The sequence below is a fragment of the Ptychodera flava genome, chromosome 17 (assembly GCF_041260155.1).
Source record: "Ptychodera flava strain L36383 chromosome 17, AS_Pfla_20210202, whole genome shotgun sequence".
In the NCBI taxonomy this organism is placed as follows: Eukaryota; Metazoa; Hemichordata; class Enteropneusta; family Ptychoderidae; genus Ptychodera; species Ptychodera flava.
This window is the reverse complement of record NC_091944.1, coordinates 20,098,033-20,120,610: the sequence shown is the minus strand read 5'-3', so window position 1 is coordinate 20,120,610 and position 22,578 is coordinate 20,098,033. Positions and strand designations below refer to the sequence as shown.

The 22,578-nt window shown below is 36.3% G+C and overlaps 1 protein-coding gene across 1 annotated transcript in view; it reads left to right on the top strand.

Annotated features, from left to right (window-relative positions):
• Positions 1-22,578, top strand: part of LOC139115738 (sorting nexin-17-like) — a 43,879-nt gene that overhangs the window by 5,872 nt on the left and 15,429 nt on the right. Inside the window, 1 exon segment of the mRNA XM_070678064.1 lies at positions 22,066-22,258. Within this exon segment, the coding sequence (XP_070534165.1) occupies positions 22,066-22,258 (193 nt within the window).

The window sequence follows — 22,578 nt, the reverse complement described above, 5'->3', positions numbered from 1 at the left end:
AATGAAAACATTGTCCTATTTGGGTCAATTCCACACACTAGGTCTGACTCAATAGGGTTCTCTTTGACAAAAGAAAATTCCATGCCGGCCAGTGATACTATAAGACTGACTCAAAGAAACTTTCTTCTATTTCTAAATTGACTCTCAGATGTCAGAAATACTAAAAGGCCACTCAGTAGCTGTAACTTAAGATGATTTTTTTTCACTATTTGAAGTAAACAGCAAATTGTTTGTCTATACCCCAAAGCATGTTGAAACATCTAACTACATGTATTTAGCTTTCTTGTTAACACAGTGTTTGTATGAATAAAGAGCATTGTTATTGTTGATATTTGAATTGTTATCCAGACTAGATTATTCACTCATAACAATGCAGTCTACACACAGGTACAGACTGAATTGACCAGCTTAACACTGGGTATCTCAACATGCTTTGTGGAGTAGGCAGAAACTTTTGTTCACAGTCTTACAGATGTATAAAAATTGTATGATTTTAATCATGCATTTGCATGATATCGCCAAAACAAGGGACGATGTGCCCGAGGGCAGCTGCAGTGACCATTTCCCTGATGTCAGGAGGGAAAGTGGTCTCCCTCTCGAGTGTCCATAGTCCCTTGTTTGGGCTATAATGTTTTTACTACATCTTATATAGTGTTCACTTCAAATTTTTGGGTTTACATACAATGACAATCATATGCTTTATTTCCATTTTAGACGAAAAAATAGTACAATTTTCATCATGGAACACACATTGATATATTTAATCACATTTGCGTTATATGCAAAAATTTAACAAAAACTATTTCCTATGTAAAACATGAATTTGATCATTTTTAAATCCCAAAGTTGTAAAGTTTAAAATGCTAGTACATGTAGTTCCAGTTCACTTTCTTTCAAATGATGACTATGTGGCGGGCATCAACAAGTTACCATTGTACTAGTATGTTATGGAATGCACGATGTTCGATATATGAGACATGTAACAAGATATGTGAATGTATCTCAACAGATGTGATACACTGAAGTCAGTCAAAATATGCAGAATGAAAACATTAGAATAACTTTTCCAGTATGGAATACATTCTTTCAAATACATAGCGGATCTTTTCCAGTTGTTACTTGTCAGTCACCGTACAGGAGTTCAGAGTGAATTTACATTTACGAAAAAAATTGCAGTGCCCCCGCCCCCCACAACTGTTAGTACACATACCAAAAATTCCTCTTTCATAAAGTATGGAAGTTCTACTTTGGACCCCAGGCAGGTGGTTGTGGCCCAACAGCAAGGTTGAAAGCTAGAATCAGTTGTCGTAAAAAACAGCAACACCCCTTCAAACAAACAGACTAAGGAGGGAAAAAGATGGCTCCCAAAGCAACCTTCAGTGAAAAGTTCAAAGATTTAAGAGAGAGTGAAATGTTTATAGGTTAATCCTGCAGACAGATTTATGGTGACGGGTCCGATAATTCTCAACCACAAAATGGAAGCAAACTCCCCTTTATAGTCAGGATGCAAAGTTCTGTGGGTGACAGTAATGAGGTCAAAGGTCAATTCTATGTGTGTCACAAGACAACCACTGTCAGGGCTCGAAAATTTTTTTTAAAATTCACTTGCCATAGGGCAAGTGAATTTTCAATTTCACTTGTCCCTAAGAAAAATTCACTTGCCCTGAATTTCAGATGATTTAAGGAGTAAATGTGTATGGTTTTATTCATGTCATTGTAAAGAAAGTCTGTAGCTGTAACTTACTGATAAATTTGTGTCCTTATTCTGTGTATCAAAATAATATCTTATGTAATGTATACATGCACAGTGTTTCAGCCAGCTTTTGCTAGCATGGGGACACAGTGACCCATAGTAGGTCTTAATGGGGACAAATTAAATTTTGGGGGGACATGTAGTGTATTTCATAAAACAACACCGGTACATTGTCATTGTGTCATCATGACCTGGTACCTTGTGTTAAGTCAGGTAGGTGCACTAAGGGTAAGTATATAATAGGTCACCGGTGTTGTGTCAAATTATGCCCATGTGAAACTTTAGTTTACTGCTACCTCATGGTATGTGCATAAACTGCAGGGTTCCCCTATTAAAGTCATCAAAATGATTAGCCAACTCATTAGCCAAATCAAAAATCTTGTAGCCACTTTGAGCAACCTTTAAACAGTTTATGATCTCAAGTGTAGCAACAGCTTTCTCAGCATTTAGGAGTTCCTAATTTTACAAATCAAGATGTTTTGTATGTTGTTCATGACAGTTTTAACATCAAAGAAATATTTTAGTTTTTATACATTAATTATCTGTGTTTTTTATGACATTGAAGGGATTGAAATACTTTTTCATTTCTAGTGGTAAACTTGTGCCAAAAGAAATAATTAGGTGGCAATTCTAAAATCAGGTAGCAATGTGAAGTGTATATTACCACAGATACAGAATACTTCTGCAGCATTGAGTCAGTGTTGACAATATGAAAACTTATCATACATATACACTACAAGCTCCTTATGTGGTTTTGTTAGCCACACAAATACAAATTTTCCATGGAGGAGAAAGCATTCGGTAGCATAGTGACAGTGTAGATACAAGTATTGTGGTGTTGTGTCGTAGTTGTGATCTAGCAGGCTCAATAGCATCTTTAGCATAAGTATTTTTCTTGAGACAAAAAGGGTCAGGTCAAAATCCTTTAAAACAAGACACAATGATATTGTTCAATTCATTTCCCAATGTTTTAAAGAGTAATAATAGTTTTAGTGATAATGATAACATTGAAGCCAAGGAACATTTTCATTTGATATTTTGATATCATCAAGAAATGTCTGGTGATGATCATTACTTCATTAAACTGGAGGAATCTGCAGAAATATTAATGTGATGATTTGAAATGGATATGCTTACTGCAACTACTGTTGACAATTTCCCTTTGCCATAACTGGTAATAAAATTTAATTTAAAACTGACAGTCAAGCTAAATGCCATTAAATTGGAAAGCACAGAAATTACCTTTTATCATAAGATTGTACCTATTAGACCTCCCTAGGTGGTTTCTTTTGAACCATAATTGTGTACTTAAAGGGTCTTCATTCATGACATCACAAAGATGACCCAGATTTGACCTTTCAGAAACCTCAAGTTTTTCTCCTTTTCCCTTGTATTCTGACTCTGTTTGTGAAAGTTTCCTTGGAAATAATCGTTTTTACTATAAAACTGAGTAATTGCAGGCCAAATTTTGATTCAAGCAAGTAGGTAAAACTTGGACTGAAAAGGACGACCGGTACGTGGGACTCACAAAGGCAAAGCCAGGCCTCAGTGTATTCATGGTCGTCCATGATGTATTGTAGCACGGTCTGTCCATGAGGGACTGAGAGGGACCGTGATTGCCATATTCCGAACAGCAACAATGTTTGCTTCACGTACCAGGGAATTTGCAACTTTGTAGAAAGGAGAGTAAAGTGTTTCAAGACATTGTAACTTTGTAGGAAGGAGGGTAAATTGTTTCAACGCCTTACAACATTTTATTGTACGCTGTAGTTTTCTGTTGAGGAGGCATCGTGTGACATGATTTCATGAGAAGAAAAAAACATAAGATCATGCAAATACGTCAATATTTTGCCATTTTGTAACCAAGCAGAACAGAGTTTTTTTATCGGCAGGCCATATCGAAAGCGTTACACTCAAAGAACTAGAGAGTGGCAGCGCATACGTACAGTGGCCTCATTGAAATTCACTTGTCCGTCGGGCTGGGAGAATGTTGTTTTCACTTGCCCGGACTCAAAATTCACTTGTCACGGGCGTCGGGCGGCGAGAATTTTCGAGCCCTGACTGTCATGCATTGATTGTAGTCTTTTCCAATATCAAGGTTGAATCAAAGATTTGCTGCTCGTACTTGACTCATAGTATATTTAGGCACATGCATGGATATTATACTGTTCGTTAGGCAGAGATTTTGTCAGTACAACAATTCCATCACCAAAACGATAAATTTTAAGAATTGCTACCGGTACATTAAATACGTCCCTTCAGAGTGAAGAAAGGTGAACTAATTTGCTTGCTGCTTTTCCATTGGAAACTTGTTAGAAACCCGTACTGGACTGGTTTGATGTGAGTTGCAGTACATATGTATACATTTACATCTGTTACATGGTTGGATTTGCTCAAAAGGCTAGCCTCTCAATATAGTTACAGAACATTGTGTAGGAAGTCAAGGGCAAGTTTAAGGGTTAATTGGACTTGGCTATGTGGCAGGGAAGTCTACATTTGCTTCGGTTAAGATTTTGCATTGTCGCCAGTTTGGAGCGTTTTTTCCATTCCATGATTCTCTGCAAAAAAATTCAGCGTTAACGCCTCATGGCTGTTGTCACAACGAGGCCAGTCATTTATAATAATGGCAATTTTACTGTCTTCTTGGAGCCTGCAATATTGATCTGAACTGCAGCCGTAAGCCATGTAACCATGTGATGGATCAGAAAATCTTTAATGTTGTTGTATTTTAGAAGCACGAAATATCACAGAATTTCCATTATATATTCAAACATTTCGCTCTGACTTTAATCATAGGTTACATTTAAAATGAAATTTAAAAATGACAGCACTCAATCCATGAATAAAAATGAACACTTTAATCTTTCTCTCCTCACCTCATAACTGATTTGACCCAAGGCTATTTCTATATTTACAGTCACTTGTCCTGTGTTGGATACTTGAATGACAACAGAAAATAGAACACTACATGAAAATGTACAGTAGATACATTGATACGATATGCGTCCATACCAGAATTAATGGCATGATTCTCTTTGTAAATCTACTTACCTGACAGCGTGTATACAGTGACGATGAAGGTATTTTTTGTCAGGTACTCTTTCAGTGTGTTTCAAGATGCAGAACAATTTTTTTTTCTAAAGGTACACGTACAGTCATTTTGAAATAATTTTCATGATTTCCATTTCATATAGCAAATCTTCCTCCAGAGCGTGACAAGCTCAACTGTAATATGTAAATTTTTTGTTGATAAGTGAATTCTTAGACCGCCAAGAATTAATTCAGCTGCCAACAACAACCTTGGACATGATGCATAAACAGGCTGCATTGACAAGTGTAATGGTAGGCATTTGGACCTGATCTTGGAAGTATTGCAAGGAACTGTATTTTAAAAAAAAGACAAAAATGACAGAAAATACATCAACATGAACTTGACAAATATAAGACGTCGACTGCAATGGACATGTACACATATGTACATGTATTGTAATACATATTTACATAAGATGAAGAACTCTGCAAGAAGCTGGTAATTGCTTTTTATCAGTCATGACGCAAGACAATGCAGACCAGACGGTCATAACAGCGCATCAAAATTGGATGTTGTTTGAACACCTAGCTCAGTCATCTTCTATTGGGAATAAGTAGTGTTCATAATGGTAATTGCTTTAATCCAATATGCCTTGAGCAAATTGATTTCACATTTTTACTAGCTATATCTTCAATATGTGATGTTCAATGGAGTGAAATTGCTTTTCAAATCTTGAAGCGAGGACTGTGAAGGTATTAAAGATGTAATTCTCAATTTCTGTTTCCGGCATTCTCTAAAATATCAATTTTTGTCAATTTTTTTGGATGAAAGCTGTTTTATGGCACACCTGAATTTTTTTCTCTTTTTTCTTAGAGACTGTACAATCATGTAGAACACACCGCCATTGAAAGGACAATACAGTAGCTGCAACGTTTGATTATATTTGCATGATTTTTGTCCTAGAAAAATGTGTTTTCCTCTTCATAGCTGTACATGTGACCCTTTTCCTTCAAAGTTCATATTTCACCATCAGGTCAAGTTCATTAAGACTAGTGAAGCACAAAATGTCCCGTTTGGTGAATTTTATAAAAAAAATTGAACATTTGAAGGCCTCTGAAATCACAGATACTGTAAACATGATTTTTATGGACTAAAGCTGTTGGAACAGACCAAGCAAATGGGTGAAAATACGTCATGTTTTGGCTCAATACCGCTTTTCACTGAGTTGGCTGATGGTGAAGTGATACTGTCTGGCAGAGAAAGGGGTAAACTATGTTGAAATATGAAGTACCAGTATAAGCCATGTGCAAATGCTGTGCGCAATATGCGATTTTTTTTTGTCGTCAAATGAATTCTCTTGAGTTTTCAGCCATAATAATTGAACTACCACACACATACTGGCTGTGTTGTCTAGTTGAACTCTTGGCATTTTAGCTTGATTTTGGCAGAAGAACACAAAACTATTTTTATGTACAGAACTAATAAAACTAATATACTGGAGAATACATCGAAAGGTTACAGGCTAATGGCCAATACACTACTATATGCTGTAGTGGAACTTCCTCCATTTTTGAATTATTTTTGAATGATTGTGTACGAAAAGTGACAGCGTCACAGACCATTTACTCCAAAGTTTGTCAAATGTGAGAGCCAATAGAGTTTTGACATATTTCTGTGATCCCTTGCTCTTGTAGCAACAAGTGAATTTTTTTAAAAAATCGGCAGGAACCCTCAGTATAAACATTTGCCAACAGTAGTGTCCTTAACAATAATACTGAGTTATTCCACATTATATCAGAGAAGGAAATAGGCAATTTTTGAGATATGAAACCACCATATTGTGCAATGACGACTCACTCTCAGATCTCCAATCTAACTGCAGGTTTCATTCTATGCATATGCACATACTGTACCCCAGTGTGTCTTCCTTGAAACGGCAGAAAGTGTGAAGTTTTATCAAGGAAGTCAGTACAGTGGTACATCATAAAATGTCACATAAGATTTCACAAGTGAAGTTGCCAGAAAGAGAATCATTTGAAAGTAAAGTCAGACTTTCAGTGGAGGGCTGAATAATCTTGTTTGTATCGAGATAAGACTGGTTTCTACCATCATGAAAGTCTTGGCAGTATCAGATGTTTGTCCTGTATCGACAAATTGAGTGAATAAAAATGATAGATATTCAGACAAAATGATAAACATAAGTCAAGTTACTATTTTTTACTGAATGTATAATTGAAGGCATTTAATACTTTGAAAGATACTGCTTTTGCGTCACTTGAAAATTTAATCATTAGCCATTATAGGTTCATGATATTTTCCAGACGGATGACCGTGAAAGTACGAATTCAGCACCACACATCGTGATCTGTGCCGTTTTCCCCACTGTCTGCATAACTTCAGATTGTTGCACACATGCACGGAAAGTCGAGGTAATTCGTCCAGGCCTTCACAGGTCAAACCCTATCGACCTCTCACAGTTGACGGAAATGCCATGTCCGTCATTTGGATGATTTCTAGGTCAATTTTTTAGGCTGGAAAATCGATTAGAAGATTCTGCCCAGTACCAGCATGTATCTGGTGGTATAAGAGAACACTTGTCATGTGCATATGTTAAAATGCGTCATGGAATTGTCTATCATGTGTGTAGGAAATTGAAAGGACCATTTAACTTTTGATAAAAATTTCATTATTTCTGCTCAGAAAAACAGTTTCATATTCTTCTTCCTTTAAAAGAAAATGTGTTTGTTGAACCCTTTACCTGCCAGACTAGTATCACTACCCCATCTGAAAAGTCAGTAAAAAGTGGTATTGAGCTAAAACCATATGTTTTTTCACCCACTTGGCTTGGTCTGCTATAGTAAGTCTGTTAAAATCATGTTTACAGTATCTCTGTTTTCAGGGACCTTCAAATCTTCAAGTCTTTGTTAAAATGCACCTTATGAGACATGTTTTGCTTTACTACATGTACAAATGTAGTTTTAACCAACTTGACCTGATACCATGGTAAAATATGAACTTGGCAGGAAAAGGGTTAAATCCATTATTTTTGTTACGTTTATTTAACCCATACTTTTAAAAAGTATGGGTTAAATAAACGTAACAAAAATAATGGAAGAAATTGTCAAAAGTTGGATTTAAAGATGATTGGATTAAAAAATATTGCGCAATAATTCCCCTTACCTTTCAGTTCATTAAATTCAACAGCAAGACACTGTCATCATTTTGAGATCAGTCAATACGCAAAATTGAAGTCAATGTCTTCAGTCTGTCATTCATACATATATTTACACAAATAAGAATGTGAAACTCATACTGTACAGTGAAGCTCGTTTAGAACTAGTGACTAAAAGTAGTGTAGATCCACAATTCTGAATTCCATAACCTTTGACCTTTACTCTTTGTTTTCACCCTTTGAGTGCCAAAGTCAGTTGCCCTTATACAATATAACGTCAACATTTCTTTCAATTTTTTTCTGATTTTTTTCAAAATTTTGGTCAAATAGTGTAGCCCATGAAAATTTATGTTCATTGAGTCCAAAATCAATTACAGAAAAATTCATTAACGTTGGTAAAATGTTGCCTTGATATTTTGGGGGGAAAAATTACAGTGCTCTAAGGGTTAACAAACGTTTTCAGATCGACGGAAAAATTCTACTTTGTGTGCCTCTTGTCTGGTATCAGCAAAAATCTCTGTTTACCTGTAGAGGACCCATACCGTATATATATCATCCACTTGCAACAACAGCCATAATGGCTGTCAACTCGGCTGTTTAAAGCTCTCTGAAGCTGTGAACGTACACGCCTGCCAGTTTGAAGTGGGTAAAATTACAGTAATATAATCTGGATCTCAGTGACGCTATGTGTGAGGTGGAGCAGTGGTATTTGCTTAAAACGTCAAAGCGAGTTACAAGTGACACAAAAGTTGACACTGTGCAGAGTAATGAACCGTCACAATTTTGTTGAAGTAGCCGGCGCACACAGGAACTAAAAAGCGATTATCTGTGCACTCTTGATGCCTGTTTGTCTATCAAATAGACGTCATTCCTTTTACAGCAGCGTAATAATACTGAAATTGCTTGCAATCAAACGTGAATCGAAGTTGTCGCCAGTGTTTTGATTGTGTTTTGATAATTTGGTGCAAGCATCTCAGTCATTTATGATCTAATTTTGAAGCATGACATTTAAAGTGAGAACAACCTTGTTGCAGACATGATACGCAATTTATTCTGAGAAAATTATGGAGAGAGCATGCAGAGAAATGAGTGCTTATTCATGAACAGAAACTTAAACATAATTGTTAATATCTGTTTGTCTATATATGTTTAAATGGTGATAGTTACCTAAATTCATAGGGCAAAATTATCAATAAAGAAATTATTCCAATTATTTTTATTTCATTGGCCAAGAGTCCAGAGCAATATCATAGTGGATGACTTGTTAATTCTAACTTCTTCTCCTGTGCTGTCTATGGTGAAATGTTCCAACTTAAAAATCATAATCTGTTTTAAGTAAACATGATAAACTTAGGTGCCTTGAATAAAATTCTTTGTTCACCATCCAGGTGCCGATAGGTTTTCAGAGCAAATTAAGAAAACAAACCCAATGTTAACACTATTAAAATAAAAAAATTATCTTTCTAAAGGAAAGCAACTAAAAATTGACACTAAAATTCACTAATGTTATAATACACTTGTGTTTTTTGCCTGTGTTTGCTTTTTTCCTGGCTGGCTGGTAGGGTTTTCAAAAATCAAAGGATGGCAAACAAAGAATTTTCTGCAAGTGGCCTTAACTGAAACTAAGATATTATTTCTCTTTGATAACTGCAGACTTTGTTATCTGCTGAATGACATTTCAAATCGAGACAGAGTTAATACAATAAACCATCCAAACTTAATTGCAATATGAATCCTGGGTACAACTGCCATGTAAACTGTACATTTACACTCTACGTTGCGATGTTTCAATGAGAAAGCTATTGTTCTTCATTTACTATTGTATATTTTATTGTGGAATTTATGTATATAAAATTTTATACATATTTGTAAACATATATATATATATATATATATATATATATATATATATATATATATATATATATATATATAAACCATATATATATAATATACATATATACATATATATACATACATATATCAGAGTTCGCGTTTACGCAAAAATCGTGCGTATTTACGCATTGAAATTGACTCTCTACGCATTTTTTTCATCGTTATGCGTTTTCTATACTCAAAGGATAACACTGAAAGCACTCCCCACGACTGAGCTTAGGCGACAACCAGACAAAATTTGTTGCAACACATTTCTGTCAATCACTCATTTTGTGTGGAAAGTTTCGGATTCTCTGGGCGTTGTCTGAAAAATCGGAATCGTAGTCCACACGTTATCACGTTAGGCACGTTATCATGTCAGCTGTGCCTATGAATTACGTTGCTAATTTTCAGGCGAGCGATAGTTTCTGAAAGTGAGTAATTGACAGAAATGTTGCGACAAATTTTATAAATGCCAACCGTGCACGATCATCGCGTCTCGCTGTTCCCAAATTTTGATCAAGCACACATGCAGCATGGCGTCGAAGCAGACAAATCTGTTTTCTTTCAACTTTGCTCTACGAGTCCGTGAAAAAATGATTCATCGGTAGAGCTCGTCGGAATCCCGATAAATTTTGAACACTGCAAAAGTGTCTGGATGGTAACTGGTCGTTCAGGCACCAAGTCGTTTCGGCTCAAGTCGTTTCGGCCTCTCAATTTCCGGCCCCAAGTCACTTCGGCACCGCAACCCAAGACGTTTCGGCATCTGTGTTTCGATTTTTTTTCAAACTATTTAGTAATTGACTGATCCGTCATATTCGTAAGCGTGACCTTTGCGTTCTGACCAGTACTTTATGTGCATTTTGTGTGAATTTTGCCGTGCTGTTTCGTCACCGCTTTCAAACTGTAATTTTGCCGTGTCGGCGGCTATTAATATCGATAAACTTGTCTCACAGATTTGAAAATGATATGAAGTTTTTTCTTACGGTCTCTTCCCATGTTCTCACAAAGATTAAAGCATGTACGTAAATGTTAGTTGACACTATACTTTTTAGTACTTTGATTTGTAACATTATGCTCCAGCACTAGTTCCCACAGGTAGCCTTCAGCGATGCCGAAACGTCTTGGGTTGCGGTGCCGAAACAACTTGGGGCCTGAAATTGGAAGGCCGAAACGTCTTGGGCCGAAACGACATGGTGCCGAAACGTCCAGAAACCTATTCAACGGCACATTGTATTTTTCATCAATTGAGTGCGGAAGTGAAATTACGCACTCAAATCCAGCCATTACGCAATTTTAGCAGACTAATGCATATGCCGTACGCGAGGAGAAAAAAGTCGACACGAACACTGATATATGTATACGTATATATATATATATATATATATATATATATATATATATATATATATATATATATATATATATATATATATATATATATATATATATATATATATATATATATATATATATATATATATATACACACACACACACTGCGTCTTGTGTCTTTCTCCCTGCTCCTGCCTTTATAAGTTGTAAAATGAGAGAAATTGTGATTCTAACTGTCCTCAATGAAGTTGCTGGTTCTCATCTCTGTATTTCCATTAAAATCCATCAGCACAGACTAGCAGGTAACTTTAAAGATGAAGTTATCCAATAAATTGATGGTAGCTTAGCAACAGTAAAATTGGGAACGTGATCGCAGCAACACAAGAGTTGAAATGTCAACAGTACTCAGGGTAGAATAACTCAAATGAGCTCTTCCATAAAGACTGACAATTATTGATATTGGAGTAAGTCAATCAAAGTGCATCAATTTGCTGCGCATGTTTACCAAATGAAAATAAATACTTGGACAGTAGACAGCGCCCAAATAATTAATAAATTAATTTAACAATTACTGATGTTAATAATTGACTGAGTGAGTAATGAGCAGTTTTGCAAACATTAATTAGGATGCTAATTGAACTATGAATCAGGTTCTAATTATCAGTAATGAATAGAGAAATATTTTTTTTTCTGTGAAAAGAAGATTGTTTGGTTTAAGTGTAGTTCAGATTTATACAAAACCTACCGTATGAAATGGTATTGACCATAATGTTAATGGTTGATAAAGGTTCCTTATCATTTACTGCAATTCTATGTACACCTTATAGCAAAATTCTATATTGAAGAGATTATTTTTTTCATTATAACCGATTATTATTTTTATAACTGATTAATTATTTTCATAATGCTTGGCGTGCAGGTACATTTGTATCGCTAACATCTGTGTCTTTTTCTCATATTCTATTTTTGGTCTCAATGACTGATTTAGGTTATGTATTTCTCTACATCTATTTGCGTTCAAAGAGACAGTGATATTACTTTTGATGATATTTTAACTATTTTTGTTTTTCATGTCAACCAGAGTTTCTTGTTCTACTCCCCAAAGCATGTCGATAAACTCAGTATTCAGCTTGTCAACTCAGCCTCTTTGTGTGTACATGTATTAAAGACTGTATTGTAATTGTTGACAAGTGAATTCTAGTCTGGACTTTGATTCAAATTTATACAATAATAGTGCATTTTACACATATAGACACTGTGTTGACAAGCTAAAATAGTGAATTTTTCAACATGATTAAGGGAGTAGTAAAAGAACATGTGATTGACATACAGAACAAACCAAAAAGAGTGAAAAAATCGTTAAAAAGTGACTTTAATATAATCACAATTTGACCACTCAAGGTTTCCACTGTAAGGAAAATGGGTTTTCTTTGAATTTTCATTGTTTTATGATTTCAATCACAGGGAGATAAATTAGAACTACTGTCGAATGTTTTGCTAAGGTTGGGGAATATTGGATTTGGGAACCCTAGTAACATTTCTGCTGTCCCATAATCAGATCTCATTGATATACCAAAGGGAAGTTCCAAACCCCAGTAAATTAGGCGAGCGGCCAATTCAAGAAAAGTGGCTTAGTTTTCGAGTTTAATGGACCCACCGTACCCAAAGCTATGCGATACCTCATTTTAAAGCTTATTTTGTCTACTTTTCGAAAATGCCTGCTGTACTGTCAAAATCTGGCAGCGTTACCATGGAAACGGGCCTTAAACAAAGTGCATTAAATTCAACGTTTTTAACCATGTCTGCTATTCTTGATGGAATGGATTTGGTTTGAGTTACCAATTCGCTTTTGTGTGTTATATTATCATCCAACTGTAAAACAGAGTATTAATTATGAAAAATGTTTGCATAATTACTATGTCACGTGACCTTAAAACTGTTAAAATTGATATTAAACTCTTAATACGCGTGCGTGAGAGCGATATCGTCTTTAAATATGTTGAAACTGACCCATTCTACAGCTTGCAGTTGTAATTACATCTTTATAGTTCTATATTTAACTTCTCGACACCGTATCTCATAACTTTCTGTCACGTGACCATTCATGCACCCAAATATTTAGTGCGCGTTTGCTTTGAAGATGCGCGCGTGCTGAACAGCTGAATCACTAATCAAAGAAGAAGATGGTGGTCTTGGCGATCTTTTAGTAGACTCTGGCGTTTATGCTGGTTCAACTGTAAATCTCATGCTTGCCGGGAAACAGTTCAAGCGGGCGGTTAGAGGGTTGTCTCTTGCATATGAGGCACTAAACCAGATTTTTTTCTCTGCCTTTTTTGAGTGGTGTGAGCGTGAACGGTATCTGCAAACTATCCCAAACGAAGTTTGGCAACAGTTGGCTTGTGTACAAGTAACATTGACTGAAGGTGATCAAAATGACAGTCTTACTGCAGTCAAAACACTCGATGCTTCAGTACTGAAGTATATTGTGCCACTTCTAATTAAGTTAAAGAATTTGGCGGAGTACATTCTCCAACTTTCAAATACTGGGATATGTTTCTCGATGCCGCACACATCATGCTCTTAAACATAAGAGCAGAACGAGAAGGTAATTGGGTTTTACATTTGCACACAGTGGCAGCAATGTTACCTTATTTCTTCTGTACAAATAGGACAAATTATTCGCGTTGGATGCCAGCATACATTTTAGAAATGCTTGAAATACCAAAGACTATTCAGTCAGCATTTGAAGACGGGCAATTTAGTGTTCGAGAAATTGCTGGCCGATTTAATGGTATTTGGAGTGACATTGGGAACCGAAAAAACAGTTATAAGAGATTCAAAAAGTGAAGGGGGAATTGTGGGTTTGACACGCAAGAAATCAGCCTTGATGAGATGGTCCTTAACTCGCCATATTACGGCAAGATATTCGATAGCAATGAAATACAGGGCTGGAATGACAATTGTAGAGAACAATGAACATGGGCAGACACAACCAGCTGCTATGAAACAAGATGAAGATCACGTTCAAACGTTGGTCAATCACTTGAAGGATAACATGACAAATCCTTTTGAGATTAGTGATGATGCATGCTCAGATATTCTGATTAATATATCCACGGGTATGCATGCCTCTGAGGATGTAAAAAATCCCTGCTCAATGCTACTGAAATGGGTAACCGCAGGATGGAGGTATTTATCAATGCTGCATTCTCTGAAATGAAAATGGTAGTTTTTATGCTCCAATAAGTCGGTCACAACTTAAAACATTTAGTGACATGTCAAAAAAAACAAAAATCAAGCAGCAAGGGCATATAAAGAATGCGAACATCAGTTCTGAACTAGTCTTTCGCCGTGCTCTAACAATTGCGAATTGTCGGGATGATGTTACTCTGGATAATATCCTAAGTCATCCTATTGGACCAGTTCCAGTCTCTCTTTTCCACGAAGATGGTACAATGAGAAAATGTACAAAAGCGAACTTGGTCAGAAGCTCGAAGAGACTGTTATAAGTCAAGAAACGCTTCCAACTATAGAAAAATGTTCAACTATATACATTCGCGATGCAATGGCTATTATTCAAATGATTAAAGGTAATAATTTGGTAACATTTGACGACCTTGGCGCTGCCTATTTGAGGCAGTTAATCACTTGTTTTGATAGGGCTATAACAGTTGTTGATGTCTTTGATAGACACGATGTTCAGGACTCAGTCAAAAGTGGGGAGAGAGCACGCAGGACTTGTGGTGTTGAGGGTGCCAGGCAGTACAATGTAATTGGTGGACGTTCAATTCCCCCTTGGAATAAGTTTCTTGCTGTTCCTGAAAATAAACAATCTCTCACCAAATTCCTGTGTGGCTACTTAGTTAACCATGCCCCATTGCAATTTAGTCTCCATCCAGAATGGAAACTTGTACTTGCTGGAGGTTTTGCAGATGGGAAAGAAACAAAATGTGTTACAGCAAATGGTGTTTATGAAATGCACGATATGTATAGCACTCAGGAAGAAGCCGATACACGTATGCTACTACATGCCATAAATACTATTTTCGTAAATGAGACAGGTAAAATGGTAGAGCGTGTCATAATCAAATCCCCCGATACAGATGTTTTAGTTTTAGCAGTACATTACTTTCCTGAAATCCAACATCTCAAAGAACTATGGATAGAAAAAGGTGTCACCACTTCTGTTCGAAATACACATAGATTCGTACCTGTTCACGAGATTTGTCAGACTGTGCCTGTTACCTTTTCTCAAATCCTGCCTGCAGTGCACTCACTAACAGGCTCTGACTCAACAACCTCTTTTCTGGGTATCGGGAAGAAGTCTGTTATATTAATGCCATGAAATCAAATGGCTTCAAAGATTTTCAAAACCTCCTTTCGCTACAAGAAAGCGATGTAGAGATTGCAGTAAAAGCGTCCCGCACCTTAATAGCTATTCTGTACGACCCAAACAAAAAGAAAAGATGTCGCATGACACTTTAAACAAGTTGCGAGTGAAATTGGCGACAAAAAGGGAGGCTTCACTGTCAAAGTTGCCTCCGTGTGAAGCTAGCTTCAAACAGCACGTACTTAGAGCAATGTGGCAAACTAAAATTTGGACATCCGCACATGTAAGCATGCCTGATTTAGGAACACCAACTGATTATGGGTGGCAGAGAACTGACCTAAAATTGTCCCCGGTTTATTTTGAAGGTCCAACGGCTTCTGAGATCACCAAAGACTTGATATGCTCATGCCACGGCAGGAACCGGTGCATAGCTGTGTGTGCATGCCACCAAAATAACCTACCTTGCACAGATTTGTGTACCTGCCAGGCTAATGTTGAAACATGTGGCAATACTTTAACACATGAATTTGAGGTCAAAAGTGAAGATTAATATAAAATAAAACCTTAATATTTCACAATGTGTGATTACTGTGCATAATTTACCATTAAAAGTATGTAGATTCTGTCATAATACCTCTGAATTTATTTTTAACTACATAAATTTGTGTTTCTAAATCAGCGCAATAGTTATACTAGCTCAAGCCCATTCGGGCTTAATCGGCCCATTTTGGTTTAATTAGCATATCATTTAATTAATTTAATTTACATATTTTGCTGATTTATTTATTTAATATTTAGGTTCGGTATCTTTATATCTGAATGCAACCTATATAGTTACTTAAATGGTTGGTAATCCGGGGTTATCACCATTGCACGCACGGCCGAAAGACGAAGCCAATGTTGAATAATATTTTCAATCCTTTTGTTTACTATTTGTGTATTAAAGTCATGCTGTTTTCAATTTTGTGCGTGCTTTTTATGTTTTAGGAGATGAATTTGAATTTCAAACTGTTAAACTTGCAAATTGCTGTTTTTAAATTGTAATAGTAAAGGGCTAATGAATCCAGACAATGACGGTTATCGAACGATGTTACTGTTTTTCGGCTGGAAAATGTTGCAAACGGTCACGTGACTTGTAGCTTACTGCAGAATGGCACAGTATACATGTAGATAGACTCAAGTCAGTTATTACTTTTAACTTTTAGACGGTGTTTAGGGCGTTATATCGGTCCCTGCCCATAAATCGTAATTATTAGGTGTACTTTGTTTGAAGCCGGTTACCATGGTTACGCTGCCAGATTTTGACAGTACAGCAGGCATTTTCGAAAAGTAGACAAAACAAGCTTTCAAATGAGGTATGACATAGCTTTGGGTACGGTGGGTCTATTAAACCGATTTTTCAGCTGTCCTGGCCGCTCACCTAAATGTGTTGCCGCCATTACCAAAACACTGACAGTGTAGTAAAATGAAAAAAATGCAGATACATGCAAGAGAAAAAATGCTCCACAGTAAAACTGAAAGTGAAAGTTGTCCTACTGTAAAGTTTCACAGTATCTCTAACTTGAAGTCAAACTTTTCTAAGAAACAGAGACATTTGCAAAAAATTAAGTGGTGAAACGTTCATAAACCAGATCTAGTGAAATCTGTATACATGTTTCCTCCAAATAAAAGGTTTAAATCCTGGAACTTCGATAGATTGAAGGAGTCATCAATATTTTACAAATTATACTCGTATTATTCAGAAAGCAGAATACAAAGTGATCGACACTATCAACCAATCACAAGTTATGTTTTTGAATGGTGAACATTTTCATTGAAGAAGGTAAATACCCGTTGTTTATCCAGCTGTTGACTTTAAAATTATATGTAGGCAGTGTGCCACATCTTATCCATGTGTTACAGATGCTCATTGTGTAATGTAAATAGATTTTGACAGGCTTGCCTCTGCTATCATGCCTTTTGCAAATACATGTAAACACCGTACGGGTGATCAATATCAAATTCCACTTCAAAAGGACTATCACTGTGTAAGTCGGGTATTTGAAAAGTAAATGTCATAATTCAATGTCCTAAATGGCATTGACTTGTCCACCCGTGTTTGCCTGTAAACAGGTCCACACTCACCATAGATAACAATGGGTTTAGGCCAAACCATTGTGATGAAAGGGTTAAAGGTTGAGACATGATACCAAATGGAACTTGAAGGTGATTGTTTGATCTCCAAGTTGATTGTGAATTTTACTTTGAGCAAAAAATCAGTCTCTGGTGTTTTCAAATTATAGCCCGCTGACAGAAATGAAAATGATAAAAAGGGCAGTGGCTGTAACTTTTGATAATATTTTAATCATTTATATTCAGGAAAACAAATGTACTTCTTAAATATCCTCCCTATGTGTATGTGTATGTCAAAATACATGAACAAAATATTTCAGCAATAAACCACACCAAGCGACGGTATGCCATACCATGAAATTTTGACCAGTTTATGACATATGTGCGAAACGGTAGTGAGTGCATGTATGGAGTGAACTGGTCAAAATCGAGTGGATTACCTGTTTAATACCGAGATGGTTTAGTGCTATGATATCATAATATTAAATTGAAATTCTCACTTGAAACGTAAGAAGAGAATTTTTCCTGAGTTGAGAGCTCCCGGCTGTGCCGACTGTGCTATATTGTGAATATAGCACAGTTATTTTCATGTCTCGACCAATCAGATTTCTGCAATGCAGTAATTTGGTCGATCAATATACTGGTATGATATGATAATCTTTCCAGCATTGAACATCATGTACAATGCGCTATATTATGAATGAATAATTGCAAATGAATTCTAGCCCAGACTGACATTTAGTCATTGACAATTATATCGGATAATAAACACATGACTGTGTTGACAATTGGACATGGCACATTTTGAATTTTAGAGTAGATATAGTAACTGTGTATCACAAAGAATATCAAAATATGAATGGAAAATACATCGAAAGTTATGGGGAGCTTTTATTAGGCAGGCTACTCTAAACCATAAATACTCAACAATTTTACAATGTGTCATATATTCCCTGAGAGGCCATTATTTGGACAAGGAATGAGCCATGTGTCTTTTGTCAAAAACAGAAAAAGGAGTATTTTTAAAATCATATTTCCTGTCTCCCCCGAGTTATTTATTGCAGCACGTCATGAACACGAGATAGTCGCGAGAATATTTATCGCAGGATTTTGAAAAGATTTCCTGGGGCAGGAAGTGTGTATGGTCTCTCCCTTGTGGAAAACAGAGATGAAAGAGACTTGAAACGTCGCACTGTGCATCCGAAATCAGATCTCAATGCTTGCACGCGTATCATATTCCACAGACAGACTGGGTGCCCTTGGCAGATAGAAAATCAATTGTGAATTGCAACCAGCGTGTTGTGTTAATATGAATCATAGAATTGAGTAAATGGATTTTTTTAGAATATGGCGTGCATTATGTGTTTGGATTCTATGCAGGAATATTTTTATTGAAATTTCACTCTGCCCGTGTATGCAACAAAGATAAGATTTTTATGAAAATAAATTTTGTCAAATATATATCCGTTCCTTCATAACAATTTTCATGTACATATTTTTTTTTTTGTGCCCTCTGTTTGTTGTGTAAATTTGTGATGCTGAGAAGCATTTCTGTCACAATTTATTTTGTCATCGGCATTGAGACATACCATATGGAAATATTACATTTTTGAGTTATGAATATTTACTATATAATGCTGCGTCAGAAAATGATTCGTTTGATTTCGTTACCTAAACGTGTCGGAACGCAGGAATACTTGGCATCACTGATAAAGTCTGACCCCCAAAATTGTCTGTTGAAATTACATGTACACTGTGCAGAATCGTGGTTGAAGCTTTCAACCACAGTAATTCAGGAAATTGAAAAACTTGAGGAAATGTATTTTTAAATCATGGTACCACAAATGATAAATATTTTGCAGGAATGATAGCTTCAAGTTTTGATAATAATCCCACGATTTTTCTTCTAGAAAATATCATTTTCTTTCAATTTCAATAAAGTATGATGAAATACTAAGAATTTGCCTCATAAACACCATGCACTGTGTCCAATATGCAGTGTTATTGGTGATGAATGAATGAATTCTAGTTTGGAGTAAAATTCAGATATCAACAATAACATTAGGCATTTACTCACATACAGGCTGTGTCAACAAATTTAACGCAGGGGTTTCATTAAGTTTTGAAGTAGGGGGCCATGATGGAAAGTAGGCGGCTTGCAGCGGCAAGACCACAAAGCGGTCGGGTCGGGGGAAGATCCGGGAGGGGTGTTCCCCCTCCCAGCCGAGGGCCGGAAACCCTGAAAAATGAGCTAAAATTTACTTTTTACAGCTCACAGTCACTTGAATTTCTAGTTTTTTCAGGCGAATTATCAGCAGTGTTCCAGGGCAATTTGTGTTCATATCATAAAAGCCATTTTACCTGGGAGATTAGGCCTAAATATGGTAATCCATAATTAAATGATAAAATGTGGTAATGTTGACGATATTTTGAACAAAGAAAACTGACGTTTTAGAGCCTCTATGCTTTTAGCAGGTAAACTATAATAATTCATAATTATTAATGATATAAATTTGATATGTAGATGATATTATACAGTGTTACATCTAGACAGGGGGATAGGGGATTCCCCTCTGTTGAAATGTTGGCACCCCCAATTTATTTGTCAAGGGGGACCACTCCCCCAATGAAATGGTGCCAGTCACGCCATAGAGGTAACGTAGAACACATGAACTGGTGAAATGCCCCTCGAAATTTTCTGGTAAAGGGGAAAATCCCCCTTGTTGATGCCATCCTGGATGAAAAACTCATATTTTAAGCACAGTAAATGAGAAACTTTTCATTAATGTATAATGTTATGCTTAAATTAACCTTGATGTTTGGTATGGAAATCTGCAGATGAAAATTTTTTATACCACTGGGGAGGTAAACAGGATAATTTATGTAACAATAATGATAAAAACGGACAATCATTACCATATTTCGCAAATAGAATCAAAGACCCTCAAGGTTAGTTGACTATATGGGTATGCAAAGTAAGAATCTTGATATAAGATGTGAAAATTTGTACGTTCAGAAGCTCATATATGGATTTAACCAGACGATCGTTTTTGAAGTGAATTTAGAGGTCTGATCGTATTGTAACCAATCTGGGCGACATTCTTATTGGCATCGATAGACCGAAAAGCAGTACATATCATACGTCCAGCTGGTTATATACCTTCACATCTAAGCCTACCGCAGTGCAACGCACGTCGGCTTACTAAAATTCGAACTGTAATCGGGAAGTTTTTTTCGTGAGAAAAAAATCAGGTCATTGCCTTCGAAAACAGTTTAAATCCACGTAATTATCCTTCTCTTGTTTCTTGGTCCTTCAAACCGAGGATCGTTGTGAAGCCTGACCTTGCGATCGCTTCCGTCTTCATTTGTTCATCGACCATTTTGAGTTGAGCTAAAAACGGCCGACAGGTGTAGTATGCCCGTTTTCATTGGCGTATGTAAAGGTCACCACATAGGAATCAGCAATTCAGGTAGCCAATAGAATCGTCCGTTGCAATTCCGATTTTTATTGAGGCAGTATACGCAAGACCGTGCTGCATCGTAGTACAAGGCGATCGTAGTAGTCGCTCGTCTTCTAAATTTTGTTTCACATAAAAGCCATTATAAAAGTTTGATTACACAGCCTGTGAAACTTGTCCGTATCATTTCAGAAGGTACAAAATATTTTAGCTATGAAAGAGTTCAAATTTCCGAAAAAGTAGCCGGCGAAATCGTGAGAGTAACCGGTCATTTCGACGGCTGCCGGCTCTTAATGAAACCCCTGTTAACGGCGGGCATTTCAACAAGAAACTTTATTTTACAGACACAGCACAAACACTGGGAAATACATCAACCTTTATAACTGATAGATTTTGGGGTATGCGTAAAAGGTTACGAAACTAGGATATCATTATACGCTATGCGTATTTTGTGCCACGGAATGAGAATTGAAAGTGAAAGATATCTGATTCTGAATTTGACACCTGACAGCTCTCTTGTAGATACAAAGTGTAAAATGCATGGTAATTGCAGTGTCTTATAACATGTACAAAGACATAGTGACAAGAGAACAACTTTTGATATTGTTATCATATTATATATCGTGAATTTCAACATCACTATTTGCATATATAATTATATGTTTTTTCACATGTGAATTCGTATACGTCTCATTTCCTCAAACGAGAGAGGAAATTCAGACAAATTTTCTTGGAATGTAGGACTCATATTATAGTGGTAACTGTAGTGAAAGGTTGCAGTGCTTATCATAAAGGGTGTTACTGGTACAGTACAGTATTCAATTATCAGTAATTAGTTAATACATTTACAACAATTTGTCTCTAGTTTATCTTTCTCCATAGCAATTTTGTATTTCTATACCATAGTTGTGTTTGACTTTCAGCAAATGGTGGTTTCCTATTTTTCATTTTCATGACAATCACTCACACTTATAGTATACATTTTTTTTTCTATTATAGGCATACAACATTCACGTGAATGGAGTCTTTCACTGTGCCGTACGCTACAGTCAGCTGTATGATTTTTACGAAAAACTCAAGAAAGAATACGGCAACGCCGTCACGGCAAACTTTCCTCCAAAAAAGATCCTGTCCCTAACGCCGGTACAAGTTGAAGAGAGACGGGAAAAGCTTGAAAAGTTCATACAAATAAGTGAGTGGTATTTTGTGTAATTTAAAGCCAGAACATTTACAGGTCAAAGGGCGTAGGTCACCAGATAAACAGTGTAGGTCATGTGTTTGTGTGTGTGTGCCCTAATTTTACTGTTTACAAACAATGTTTTTACCCACAGGCCATTGAATTTGTATTCACAGTCAGTGTGACAGTATCATGATATTCTGTTTCTACTGTATCTAAACACTTATCTTGGATATATCTCCCAATATCAAATTGATGAAATGAAAATTTGTCTTTGTCGACACCACAGTAAACTAATGACAGTGCAAGACTTGCATCTTGTACATTATCAACTG